Below are 15012 nucleotides of genomic sequence, written 5' to 3'. Positions count from 1 at the left end.
AACAGGAATCTCGATAGGTTACAAATTGAAAATTGCATTTAAACATTTCAGTTTTTAATTATTGTATATATGTCTGTGTATCACATCTTTCATCAGATATCTCACTGATATTGATTAAACACTTGTTATTTATAGCTGTGTCTTATTTTAACGTATTTCCATCCACCATAATGCTGGTCAATGTTGTGTGAGTGTAATATTGTTTAGTTCGACATGAATAAAAATATAGAATATCCCCTCCTTCTTTCTTAAAAAGTATATGTTAACAAAATTATAACACTGATGAAATTTCAAGAATCAATAAAAAATGTGACCAGAGTAAATCGAGCTGCTAAGTTACATGTCCGCATTAAAGAGACAGGCTAGCAGGAGAAATACAGATCCGTCCAATCAGGTACATGTACCTTGTCAGGTTGAACAGCATGGCTACCACCACCAGTTTTGAAATTACCACATTGATCATACATCACATATAGAATAGAATGCAGCTGACAAAACAAGTAAGACGAATGTTAAGTGGATCACAGAATAGTTAGCGTATTATTGAAACCAACGACATCACGATTATGTGGACAGAAAGTTAATTACTCAGTACTTGAGATGAACACGTATACTTTGGACGTCATATAAATCAATACCGCGTGTGTTAAAGCAACAAGAGCCAATGCACTGAGAAAAATGTCACCAACACAAAATTATAAAGACGATGAAATGAAAAAATCAAAAAGTACACGTTAGCATTCCTTTCCAAAGCTATCCGTCTTTGATTTTTTTTTTTTTTTTTCATGGAAAACAGAATATGTATGTATAATTGGCATGATACACATACATGTAGCTGATATGCAAATTCCACAGAAATCTAGCCAATGGTGACAGACGTGACGGAAGTGACAGATCTATCCTCAGTCTGTTCATATCCTTAAAGGCTGGTATGCACTGAGTGTTTTGATGCGACCCAACCCAACCCAGCATTGGGTTGGTGACAAATTTCAAGTGTATACCTCTCCACCACGAAAATCGTGTCCAATCAGCTGCAGTCGTGTCTAGTCATGAGTGAGCTGATCATGCTAGGTGTTTTGTAAAAAATGTTGGGCCCAGTCGAGCATTCTTTCCACTAGTGTATCAACTATAACGACTATCGTCGGTGACAGTCTTCAACCTTCAGCCAATCAGAACTAGATGGATAGTCATGCAGCCACTTTTTGGTATCTAAACAGAGCACACGGAGTTCACGTGGACGACACAGGCTGACGACATGCTCATCGAGTGGAGTGATGAGCCTTATGAAAAAACCCCTGCTGTTCACGCAACAGCAGCCACGTCTTTACCCAGCAACTCTTGAGTAGCTGTCTCCGATGGCGTCTTCGGCAAAGAATAATACCGATTGCTGCAATAGCTTCAAAATATCGGGGGGCCTCCGTGGCTCAGTCGGTTAGCGCGCTAGCGCAGCGTAATGACCCATGAGTCTCTCACCAATGCGGTCGCTGTGAGTTCAAGTCCAGCTCATGCTGGCTTTCTCTCCGGCCGTAAGTGGGAAGGTCTGACAGCAACCTGCGGATGGTCGTGGGTTTTCCCCGGGCTGTGCCCGGTTTCCACCCATCATAATGCTGGCCGCCGTCGTATAAGTGAAATATTCTTGAGTACGGCGTAAAACACCAATCAAAAAAAAAAAAAAATCAATCAATCAAAATATCGGATATTGCTATTATCAGATGAGTCCATGTCCGGCGAAGAGATGCATGTATAGTCAGAAAATATTTGTTTACCGGTAAATAGAAATGGTAGAAAAAAATTGGAACAAGTGCAACATCATCTGGAAATTATATTCCGATCCTCGTAGCAAAGGACAATGGGCACGTCACTAGTGTATACATCCCTGCTACCCAGTATATACCTCCCAGCGATTAGACACGTCTCAAACCGACTTGCAAAGACTACAGTCAGGTCAGGTCGGTCGTAGCAAAGGACAATGGGCACGACACTAGTGTATACATCCCTGCTACCCAGTGTATACCTCCCAGCGATTAGACACGTCTCAAACCGACTTGTAAAGACTACAGTCAGGTCAGGTCGCGTCGTAGCAAAGGACAATGGGCACGTCACTAGTGTATACATCCCTGCTACCCAGTATATACCTCCCAGCGATTAGACACGACCCAGACCGACTTGCAAAGACTACAGTCAGGTCAGGTGGGGTCGCAGCAAAGTGCTCAGTGTATAGCGGCCTTCATTCAAGTAAATCCACTGCTCTCCACTGCAAGATTTCCACAGGGCTTTGCTTATTATTCACCCTTATCAAAAATACATGTAATGCAAGTCTGAGTACAGATGTAGCAGGTAGACAACAAGTACACACATACCTTCTGGTCCTTCAGATTTCTCTTCAAAACTTTGACTTCTTTTTTCTTCTAAACTCTGTGGCCGGGACTCATCTGTAACATACACATGCAAACAATGTTAACAATATGAGGCTGCTTTATACACATGTAGATATTGCTGAACAAAGCTAGGTTATTACACCTAGTGTAATATACGTGTAGTATATCCAAATTTATGTAAAGATAATCTTTTTTTTTCACTACAAAATCCCAAAACAGACAAAAATTAAAACTGTAAATCCACCTTTTTATTTTTTTCCGATCTTGTTATTCATATAATATTTCTTTTTTTTTAAGGCTTTCCAATCACATACATGTAAAATACATACTGAACATAAACAAAAAAATTCCTGAGACAGTCCGCATTTCTTGGGTTATTTTTTCCAGTACTGTTTTATTTTGTTTTTCTTTACACCCTCCAGTGCTACTGAGAAGAGATTCCTTCAGAGTGTAAAACCCCCAAAAAATTAATTGGTGTGGCCTTTTTGATTGTTTCTACATTGATGAACAACTGACATTTTGCTACTATGGCTCTCAGTTCTACATTGGTGAACAACTGACATTTTGCTAATATGGCTCTCAGTTCTACAGAGGTGAACAACGGACATTTTGCTACTATGGCTCTCACTTCTACATTGGTGAATAACTGACATTTTGCTACTATGGCTCTCACTTCTACATTGGTGAACAACTGACATTTTGCTACTATGGCTCTCAGTTCTACAGTGGTGAACAACTGACATTTCCTACTATGGTTCTCAGTTCTACAGTGGTGAACAACTGACATTTTGCTACTACGGCTCTCAGTTCTACAGTGGTGAACAACTGAAATTTTGCTACTATGGCTCTCACTTCCACATTGGTGAACAACTGACATTTTGCTTAATCGAAGACAAGAGGTCTCCCAACTACATGTATGAATCACTGAGCAAATGACTGCTTATTGACCCCGTCTACACCTCTCCTCCACTATAACACCATTCATTAGAGTATGTGATTCAGCATAAGGGATGAATCTATCAAATTTTTCCGCAGTTGTTTTTGGACACATCTGTAGATACACTTACGTACTCTCAAAAGTTTCAGTGAACAAACCTTCAGATTTTGTTAATTCTTTGCACAAAGAATCTTGGTTGGTCCAGTTCAACATGTAACTAAGCATGTTGCTATATTACATAAGGCACAAGCTATCAGAAGCTAACAAACTTTAATACAATATGCTTCACATTTGTCCAACAACAACAACAATGCTGTAATGAGGGAGAATAGTACAGAGTCCCTGTTCAAGGCAAGTATGAAACACGCACCTTGTGCGTAGAGAATCCAGTACCTTACCAATAAGGCATGTCCTCCTCTATTCCCTTGTAAGATGAAGTAGATCTTGTTTTATTTTATGATCTACTCTGACCTCGTCCAAATTATTGTGAGAAATTACAAGAAAAACCAAGACAATGTAGTGTACCCAAGGATTCACAAGGGTACAATTCACATGCCTCTCCTATTATACTACCTGAGTCTGAGATCTGAATGATGGGCTTGTCTCTGGCGATACTGATGGGTTGTGTGGGTGTCCTGCTGTGCATGCCCCTCTCCTGCTTGGGGGAGGAGGTCCCTGGCTCAGAGTCCAGCCCCTGGCCCCAGCTTCCCTCCTTACTGCCATGACTACTGCACACTGTGGAGCTGGAGGTCTGGTCGTCCTGGCTCAACCCCTCCTGTAATGTACCACAGGGTCTATCACTGAAGAGAATTTCTTTCCCCAAAATCCCTTTAAATCGACTGATGTCAGCTAAAAATTCTGATCCCTGCTAATGTACAGCAAAACCCAAGACACCAATAAGGTGTTCATCACATGTAACTAAAAATGATCCATTGAAATGTTAGGGTTCCTACTCTTTTCGTAATGTGAAAATCAAGACATTTTCCAGGCTCTTTCATTATTATTAGCTCTAGAGCAGCATTCATTAATGGATAGCCATTGTTCGAGGTGGAAGCATTAAATCACGCATAACCCCATGCATCGCCACATTTCACAAATTGCTTTACAAGCTAGACAAACAAAAAATATACTACATGTTTTTCCATATGCATTTATTAAAATTTAAAAAAAAATACAGGGAGATTTCAAGGCCTTTCATCTTTGCAGAACTTTTCCTTGTATTATTGTTCAAAATGATTGTCAGTTTTATGAATGGAGGTAACCACCAACCTTTGGCAAGTTATACATGTATGTACAGACGACACTTCCCACCTCTGACACACATATCCAAGGAATTTCATGTAAGGCAACACAAAAGAGCACTACAGACCAGTTTATATTGAGTGTAGGGCCTCAAGAACCAAGGAAGCAGGGTATTCCTGAAAATTCCCTGTCCAAAAATGCCAAATGCATCAAACCTATCTGCTGTTAATCGGACAACTGTCAGGATTATTGTTCAAGGTTTTTTTTCAAAACAAAGCTAGATGTGTCCAGAGAGCAATTTGTTTTTTCGAGACATTATCACTGTACCCTCCTCACAAAACAGATTTAACAAGTATCAGGTTCAACTTTACGCTGACCTCCATTGGTTGGGGTGTGACACTGCGTGATCCTTGACCTTCCTCTTGAATGTCCTTGCCCTCTGACCGGTCCTCCAGATTGACCTTGACCTCTACGTCCTCCTCACCTTCACCCCAGTCCCATTCTGGGATGTTGGGATCTGGGGACTTGGGCTGTGGGACCTATAAGTAGGAGATGAATGTTCATAAAAACCACCATAAGCCATTCACTTTATTGAGTTTTGATTTATTTCATTATTCATTTTTTCACCTAAGCTTTATGGGGAAGAAAATTTGAGTGCCTGTGACAAACGTGTACTTGTGTGTGGTTCCCAGAACATTCCCATGTGTTTTTTTAATTCATTTCTTTTATTGGTGTTTTAGGCTGTACTCTAGAATATTTCACTTATACCACGGCAGGCAGCACTAAGGTGGGAGCAAACCAGAACGAGCCCGTGGGGAAACCAATGACCATCTGCAGCTTGCTGGCAGACCTTCCCACATATGGCTGGAGAGGAAGCCAGCATGACATGGACCTGATATCACGGTAGCCCTTATTGGTGAGAAGCTCCTTGGGTCAGTGCGCCGTGCTGGCGTGCTAACCACCTTGGTCACGGAGGCCTCACTTTCCCAGGTGTCGCACAGATATCCACGTCATACTGGTTGAGGACATGTGGTCCTGAACGAACAACAACACTGTTCAGAATCGGTGGAGGACATGTGGTCCTGAACGAACAACAACACTGTTCAGAATTGGTGGAGGACATGTGGTCCTGAACAAACAACAACACTGTTCAGAATCGGTGGAGGACATGTGGTCCTGAACAAACAACAACACTGTTCAGAATTGGTGGAGGACATGTGGTCCTGAACAAACAACAACACTGTTCACAATTGGTGGAGGACATGTGGTCCTGAACAAACAACAACACTGTTCACAATTGGTGGATGACATGTGGTCCTGAACGAACAACAACATTGTTCAGAACTGGTGGTGGAAATGTGGTCCTGAACAAACAACAACACTGTTCAGAATCGGTGGAGGACATGTGGTCCTGAACAAACAACAACACTGTTCAGAATTGGTGGAGGACATGTGGTCCTGAACAAACAACAACACTGTTCACAATTGGTGGAGGACATGTGGTCCTGAACAAACAACAACACTGTTCACAATTGGTGGATGACATGTGGTCCTGAACGAACAACAACATTGTTCAGAACTGGTGGTGGAAATGTGGTCCTGAACAAACAACAACACTGTTCAGAATTGGTGAAGGAAATGTGGTCCTGAACGAACAAAAACACTGTTCAGAATTGGTGGAGGACATGTGGTCCTGAACAAACAATGTCCAAAATTGGTGGAGGAAATGTGGTCCTGAACGAACAACAACACTGTTCAGAATTGGTGGAGGACATGTGGTCCTGAACAAACAACAACACTGTTCAGAATTGGTGGAGGACATGTGGTCCTGAACAAACAATGTCCAAAATTGGTGGAGGAAATGTGGTCCTGAATGAACAACAACACGGTTCAGGATTGGTGGAGGACATGTGGTCCTGAACGAACAACAACACTGTTCACAATTGGTGAAGGAAATGTGGTCCTGAACGAACAACAACACTGTTCAGAATTGGTGAAGGAAATGTGGTCCTGACCGAACAACAACACTGTTCAGAGAGCTCATTGCTACTACACGATCAGAGAAGGATAATATTCGTCGTCCAATGGGTGTTTTCATTCAATGCAGTGTAATTATTTAGTTGAAAGGTGTTTTACACCTGTGTAGACTGATAAAATTATACTTTTGTAAAGCCCCGAAATTGGCCAATCCATCCAATGTAGTTTTGTGTCCAACATCAAATAAAAAATTTACATTAATTGCACTGAAAGTTGCTCTTTCGTAGACAAAAAAGGTTGAGGAATTAGGGCAGTATGTTTGACCATGATGTACTTGTACCTTCTCTTGTTCCTCGTGGATGGCATCAAAAATATTGGCTTTATCTGGGTCCAGTGACACAGCTACAATGGGTCCACCAAACAGCTTGGCATGGTGATGTCTGAGTGCCCCGCCCGGTTTGGTCCTCTCCTGTACATGGGACAGGGGCTGCAGGGATAAAGTGTGGAAGCCTTGCAATCAGGCAGTTTTTGACTCATTAATTTATTTATTTGATTGTAGTTACACGGCAGTTTTTAACTTTAACATTTTACCCAATTTTTGAGAAAAAGAAATGTATTTTGAGATGAAGGTAGGGTCATATACCACCGGAAAAAAATCAGTTCAAACACAAAAAATAATATTTTGTGACACTTTATTTGCCTGCAAATGCACTTTGGGGCGCAATTTTAGGTCATTTACAGTGCTGTATATGATACCTGTAAGCTTTATGAGTACCACAGGTAAAGCATTGATCTGGTAAAGATGTTACTGACAAACTTTTCCACTATTGACATATAAATACATGATTTTGGCATGCAAACCCTACAGACGGAAGACAAATGGTCTTCAACAAATGTTAGACTTTGTTAGCAAATGGTAGAAAATCGTCCACCCCTTACAGTCACCTGGGGCCAGTTTCACAAAGATGTCGTACATGTAAGATAATCGCGCATATAGGTCAGTGGTATGGTATTAACTGATGCACAAAATATTGTACGACAAATGTACGATAAAAAAAACTTTGTGAAACTGGGCCCAGGGTCTTTGAATAATGACAGGGGAAAATCAAGAAATTCTCTGTCTACTGCTGACGTAAAATGCTGAAGATTCTTAACCACTCGGGCACAATCTGCTCGGGGTCACAAAAATAGCATGGTTTACATGTCACATGACTTTGTGACAGACTACAAGCACCTTAAAATGTCATGCTCTTGGTGACATGGGTATCTTTGGGGGCAGTAAGATCACAGGTATAGGCTCCAGGACTGAAGTGTCACCATATTATGTGACTGACTACCTTACCGTGTTAGTCATGCTCTTGGTGACGTGGGTATCTTTGGGGGCAGTGTGATCACAGGTATAGGCTCCAGGACTGAAATGTAGCTCCACATGGAAACGTTCCGCTGAGGTGTACTCCTGAAATATAAACATATATACATATATATATATATATATATTTAAACAAATAATAAAATATTCACATGTGGTTTTGGTCATGTAAGCACAGTGTAGCTTACCGTGTTTTAATATAACTGATGGTATCCCAGTTATTTGGAGACAATTTTTTAGGTTATGGGCATGGCACAGATCTTAGTGATGAGCACCTTATTAGGGTCCTCATACACCATGATGACAGACTGTGTCATGTATATTGCCAGTCACACTGTCTCACCTTATTGGGGTCCTCATACACCATGATGACAGTATGTGTCATGTCTCACCTTATTTGGGTCCTCATACACCATGATGACAGTCTGTGTCATGTATATTGCCAGTCACACTGTCTCACCTTATTGGGGTCCTCATACACCATGATGACAGTATGTGTCATGTATATTGTCAGTCACACTGTCTCACCTTATTGGGGTCCTCATACACCATGATGACAATCTGTGTCATGTCTCACATTATTGGGGTCCTCATACGCCATGATGACAGTCTGTGTCATGTATATTGTCAGTCACACTGTCTCACCTTATTGGGGTCCTCATACACCATGATGACAATCTGTGTCATGTCTCACCTTATTGGGGTCCTCATACACCATGATGACAGCCTGTGTCATGTATATTGTCAGTCACACTGTCTCACCTTATTGGGGTCCTCATACACCATGATGACAATCTGTGTCATGTCTCACATTATTGGGGTCCTCATACATCATGATGACAGCCTGTGTCATGTATATTGTCAGTCACACTGTCTCACCTTATTGGGGACCTTATACACCATGATAACAATCTGTGTCATGTCTCACATTATTGGGGTCCTCATACACCATGATGACAGCCTGTGTCATGTACACTGTCAGTCACACTGTCTCACCTCATTGGGGTCCTCATACGCCATGATGACAGTCTGTGTCATGTCTCACCTTATTGGGGTCCTCATACATCATGATGACAATCTGTGTCATGTATACTGCCAGTCACACTGTCACACCTTATTGGGGTCCTCATACATCATGATGACAGTCTGCGCCATGTATACTGCCAGTCACACTGTCTCACCTTCTTGGGGTCCTCATACATTATGATGACAAGCTGTGTCATGTACATTGCCAGTCACACTGTTTCACCTTCTTGGGGTCCTCATACAGTCCCACTTTATTAGGGTCCTCGTACATCATGATGACAATCTGTGTAATGTATACTGCCAGTCACACTGTCACACCTTATTGGCGTCCTCATGCATTCTCACCTTATTGGGGTCCTCATACACCATGATGACAGTCTGTGTCACGTCTCACCTTATTGGGGTCCTCATACATCATGATGACAATCTGTGTCATGTAGTTGAGCTCAGCCGTGTCACTGATATATTCCATGGCACGTTTCCACTGTTCATCCTTCATCTCCTGTACAGAATACACAACAAGGTCCCATTAATCATGCTCTTAATTACACATACATGTACACTTACATGTATCTCAGTTAAGATTTATTACATCTGAGAATTATTTAATATGCCTTTACTGAGTATTTATTTCTTCAGTCTGTCAGCAACTTAAAAGAAAAGGCAAAGTACAAAGAGTGGAAACAGCACTAAATCACATGATATTTTTTCCTGACGTGCTTGATATTTTTTCCTCACATGCTTGATATTTTTTCCTGACATGCTTGATGTTTTTCCTGATGTGCTTAGTAAGCACAGATGTATAAATGAGGATTTTGATCAGGAGTTTTTACAAGGCCATGGGATGCTTCATTTCACAGCAACTGGGAACACGATTTCGTTTTATTCGTACCCCGTCTACCTGAGGTAAAAAGGTAAAATATCTTCAAATGGTAGTAGGCAAACACTGATGAGTCTTTGGCTTATAGAACTAACATTACTGGTAAAAACTAATAACTAGGCAGTGTGTTAAAGTGCCTTCATGTACATGATTTTGCTTACTCTCGGTCCAGCCGCATCACAAAAGTAAACACATGTACCTCGTGTGGATGCTTTATCAATGCCTATGTGCAACTGATCTAGTGTTTATCAAAAAGTTATAAACTGATTTGGATGAAATTCTGTGCACCAAACACCATCCATTACGAAACATCTGGATACAGGATTTTTCACAGAGATATTTCACCACTGGAGATTGACCAGAAATGCAGAATAACTGTCACTTGTAGTGAGGGAATCTGTACATTTTATCTGAGGTTAAGGGATACACTTGGGGTGCCTCCAAGCTCTTTCTGGCAACACTATCAAATACTGACCCGACACCATAACACCAATTTTCCCTGAGTCATCAGTCATTTAGTGCGTTATATTTGTGCATCATCATGGACATTTATATAAACATATACATTTTAGCGAAGACAAGAAGGTCATTTTCACAAGGTGGTTATTGTTGTTGTTCTTCTTGTTATATGACCGCTTCAGTAGCCTAATTGCTAGAGCGTTGGCCTCGAAGTTGGGAGACCTGAGATCAAACCCATATCGGGCCATATCAAAGACTTTAATAAAAATGGTACTTGGCGCTCAGCACTCAGAGGTTAGAGCAAGGAAACAGGACTGGTTGGCCCAAGTGTCAGTGTAATGTGACTGGGGTGGGGTGTTACGACTGGTGTTTTCGGCCTGACACTTCAGTGGCGGCATGGACTTGCCCTGCCACAAAAAGACACAGGGTCTGTACACACACCTAATGACTCCTTCATTCATTCATTCTTCTCTTGGGAGATGGGGATCATCTTGACAAGCACATGTAAGCGTTACTGATTTATTGTAGTATTAAAGATGACTTACATCTATAAGGCCTCCGTATCTGAGCATGGTCAACATGGAGTGGATGTGACTCTCACTGGTGAAGTACAACCGTGTGCGAACAAATCTATGTGGGGTGGCCACACCTTTAGAGTATCTACAAAATACCAAATCAAAATAGAACACATAAAGTTACCGCTCTCTCTCTCTCCTAAACTATGATGTTTTTATTCAACAAAGTGACTTGCCACATAGAACATTTAACCGTCTCTAAAGCCGGTTTGAAAGCTGTTGCAAAACACTGGGTTAAGCACATCACGATGACATAGGAAAAAAACATGATGCAAAACCTGAACATTCACATATGCAAAACACAGGATGCAAAAAAAAAAAAAAACAAAAAAAAAAAAACAATTTATACTCGCATGTAGCAACTCTAGTTTCATCTATCCTCAAGGCTTAACGTTTTTGCATTCCTTTATTCACTCACTGAGCCTGGATGAAACTCCACAGAGCCGGAAGGAAACCCCACAGAGCCTGGATGAAACCCCACAGAGCTGGGAGGAAACCCCGCAGAGCCTGGATAAAACCACCATGATTCGCATGTTGTAGGCAGACCTTCTCACAAAACGACTGGAAATGCCATCGCATATTTAAATACAGCATTAAACACCAAAAAGTCAATGAATAACTAATATCAAGAATATAACACTGTATAACAGGGATAAGTCTTACCGTGAGTCCAGCCTGGTGATGTCATCTTCATGATCCTGGGAGACAACCTGGTCCAAGTCACTTCTGATTTTTCTCAACAGTGGAGAACAGTAACTCTGTGAAATGTGCAGCTTCTCTTCCTTTGTGATACCATATTCCTATCACCAAAAAACCAGAACCACTCAGCTGTACATGTCATCATTGGCATTACAGCTACTAGCTCCCCCCACCCCCACCATCACCCCCACCCCCACCAGAAGAATTTCTAGCAATTTATTACAAATCCATCAGTCTTGCTGTCTAACAGTCCTCAAGAAAGGCTAAATACAAAAAACAAAAATGCCTAACCTTCCATGGTATGTCAACAGACTTTAGCTTAGATCAATATCTTATTGTTCATACAGATTTTTAAATAAGGAAACTCTGACTTGTATAAAGAAGAGTAAGAGTCTTATACAACACAAACTGGTGATCCATTTTTCTGTTAGCTCCTAGATTATCAGCGATAAATCCAAAGAAAAATACAATAGCTGTTACTGACAGGATCAAATCCAATTTTTTAAATCCACTTTCATTCTTACAATTTTCTTTTCTCCTTTTTTCATATGCACCCGGCTAACAAGAACGGTAACACTTTAAAAGCTTGGACAGGAACACCACCATTGGCCAAAATTGGTTTTAATATTGTTACTGAATACTATCGCTACAAGAAGGGAAAGTTTTGTTTTCATTTGTAGAGGGCTGATACATTCTGGTTTGGCTTTAAATAATTGTATATAATAAATATGTATTGTGGGGCTTAATATCACAATTAATGGCAGTACAAGTATTTCAGCCATATATATATATATATATTGTGGGGCTTAATACCAGAATTAGTGGCAGTACAAGCATTTCAGCCATATATATATTGTGGAGCTTAATACCACAATTAATGGCTGTCCAAGTATTTCAGCCATATATATTGTGGGGTTTAATACCACCATTAATGGGCAATACAAGTATTTCAGCCATATATACTGTGGGGCTTAATACCACAATTAATGGCAGTACAAGTATTTCAGCCATATATATCGTGATGACTTAAATGTAAGAATTCACCACAAAAATACTTCTGCCCAATTCCAAATGAGCCACAGGTAAATTTTATGAAGAGCAACGGAACTTATGTCTTTAAAGCCATTTTGAATAAAAGTGAAATATCGATCTAAATGGCCACATTATTTGGAGTAACTTCATCATAGCGGCCATACTATGGCAGGTTTTGCAGCCAGATGGTACAACACTTATCTGTAGTGGGCTCACATGCCTCATTTCAGTTCAATCCCAGAATCCCACCGCTATATATTTACCTGTGGAATGACAATGTCTGCCAGAGCTTTGGAGCAGGCGTACAGCTTTTCAGCCTTGTCAAACTGCAGGATCTTCTGGTTGTGCTGGAAGGTCGTACTTGATGCAGTCGTAGATGTCGGGGATCTTGTTGATATCAAAGTAACCATTCTTCATCTTGAAATCCTTCTCTAGCTTGGCCCAGCGTCTTCAGCATTAAGTCCCATGTCTCACCATGGTAGAGTTTCTTCTCTGAAACAACAACAACAACGTGGATAAAATTTTGGGTGAAAACAGAACCTGCACCAAGGATGTTTGTGTGTTGTGTCTGACCCATTACCACCCGGAGGTGATCCAGACAAACCTGAATTCCATAGTTTGCTTTATAAATTCCTCACCTTTGCCACATGGGACATAGATGTGGTTTTATCTATACCTCTTTATAGGGCCTAGAAAAGTACTGTTGCTTCGTTTGAACTCTTAATGTGGTTAAGCACGGGTGTGCTGAAGTGGTTGAATTGCATATTGGATGTTGCAGAGGGTAGTACTTTCCAAGTGCCTTCTAGCTGCCTACCCGATTTGTGTTTAATGCTGTACTCCGCAATCAAGGCAGCTTACCTGATTTGTGTTTAATGGTGTACTCGCAATCAAGACAGCTTACCTGATTTGTGTTTAATGGTGTACTCGCAATCAAGGCAGCTTACCTGATTTGTGTTTAATGGTGTACTCGCAATCAAGACAGCTTACCTGATTTGTGTTTAATGGTGTACTCGCATCAAGACAGCTTACCTGAGTTGTGTTAATGGTGTACTCGCAATCAAGACAGCTTACCTGATTTGTGTTTAATAGTGTACTCGCAATCAAGACAGCTTACCTGATTTGTGTTAATAGTGTACTCGCAATCAAGACAGCTTACCTTATTTTGTTAAATGGTGTACTCGAAATCAAGACAGCTTACCTGATTTGTGTTTAATGTTGTACTCATAATCAAGACAGCAAGCTGTGCATCTGAATCTGCCTTCTTTCACATGGATTTAAATATTTAAAAACAATTACATCTTGGCAAATACCTTCCTTTCAGCAAATCATGCCTTTTTTTTATTTCAGTTTTTCATACATGTACCTTCATTTTACCGAAAATAACATGTTTTCTTTTTATTTATTTGTCGTGTCCATTTCTATTCATTTCTTCTTGGATCTGCTGTAATTTTTAAGATGTTAAATGTAATTCCTGAACTCTTTGGTGTTCCTTCTTTCACCCAGACTACACAGGTGGAACGCATACCTTCACTTTTGAGCTCAACTTTGAGCCTGCGGACCTTGGTGGTGATCTCACGAACCATTTCGTGGACTTTCTCGCACATTTGGAATGGATTTCGGATAAAGCGGATGGCCTTGATCAGGGACTGACCTCAACGCAGGTGCCAGCTAGACATAAAAAAAAAAAAATTAAAGTCATATTTATTTATTTACTTATTTGATTGGTGTTTTACGCCGTACTCAAGAATATTTCACTTATACAACGGCGACCAGCATTATGGTGGGTGGAAACCAGGCAGATCAAGGAGGGAACCACAACCATCTGCAGGTTGCTGGCAGACCTTCCCACATATGGCAAGAGAGGAAGCCAGTATAAGCCGGGTTTGAACTCAAAGCGACCGCATTGGTGAGAGACTGCTAGGTCATGACGTTGCGCTAGCGTGCTAACCGACTTGAAGTCACATACATGTGAATGTATACCACTGTAGATTTGATTAACATTACAAGTAGCTTGGCAGTGATGAGTAACTACATATAGAGTGTAACCTGCCTGTGGTGAGCAATTAGCTTGCCAGTGGTGAGTAACTCCATGTACAGTGTAACCTGCCTGTGGTGAGCCATTAGCTTGCCAGTGGTGAGTAACTCAACGTAGAGTGTAACTTGCCTGTGGTGAGCCATTAGCTTGCCAGTGGTGAGTAACTACATGTACAGTGTAACCTGCCTGTGGTGAGCCATTAGCTTGCCATTTGTGAGTAACTCCATATACAGTGTAACCTGCCTGTGGTGAGCCATTAGCTTGCCAGTGATGAGTAACTCCATGTACAGTGTAACCTGCCTGTGGTGAGCCATTAGCTTCCCAGTGATGAGTACCTCCATGTACAGTGTAACTTGCCGGTGGTGAGTAACTCCATGTACAGTGTAACCTGCCTGTGGTGAGC

General features: G+C 41.1%; 1 protein-coding gene across 1 annotated transcript in view; it reads right to left on the bottom strand.

Annotated features, from left to right (window-relative positions):
* The window catches only part of LOC135462867 (inositol hexakisphosphate and diphosphoinositol-pentakisphosphate kinase 2-like), a 73629-nt gene that overhangs the window by 17949 nt on the left and 40668 nt on the right, over nt 1–15012 (bottom strand). The window contains 12 exon segments of the mRNA XM_064740156.1: nt 2361–2432; nt 3889–4090; nt 4935–5096; nt 6875–7021; nt 7877–7990; nt 9324–9431; nt 10814–10928; nt 11507–11643; nt 12838–12924; nt 12926–13024; nt 13026–13066; nt 14100–14220. Of these exon segments, the coding sequence (XP_064596226.1) occupies nt 2361–2432; nt 3889–4090; nt 4935–5096; nt 6875–7021; nt 7877–7990; nt 9324–9431; nt 10814–10928; nt 11507–11643; nt 12838–12924; nt 12926–13024; nt 13026–13066; nt 14100–14220 (1405 nt within the window).

Source organism: Liolophura sinensis, chromosome 2 (genome assembly GCF_032854445.1).
Source record: "Liolophura sinensis isolate JHLJ2023 chromosome 2, CUHK_Ljap_v2, whole genome shotgun sequence".
NCBI classification, from domain to species: Eukaryota; Metazoa; Mollusca; class Polyplacophora; order Chitonida; family Chitonidae; genus Liolophura; species Liolophura sinensis.
Note: the sequence above shows the minus strand (reverse complement) of the source record. Positions and strands in the feature narration are given on the sequence as shown.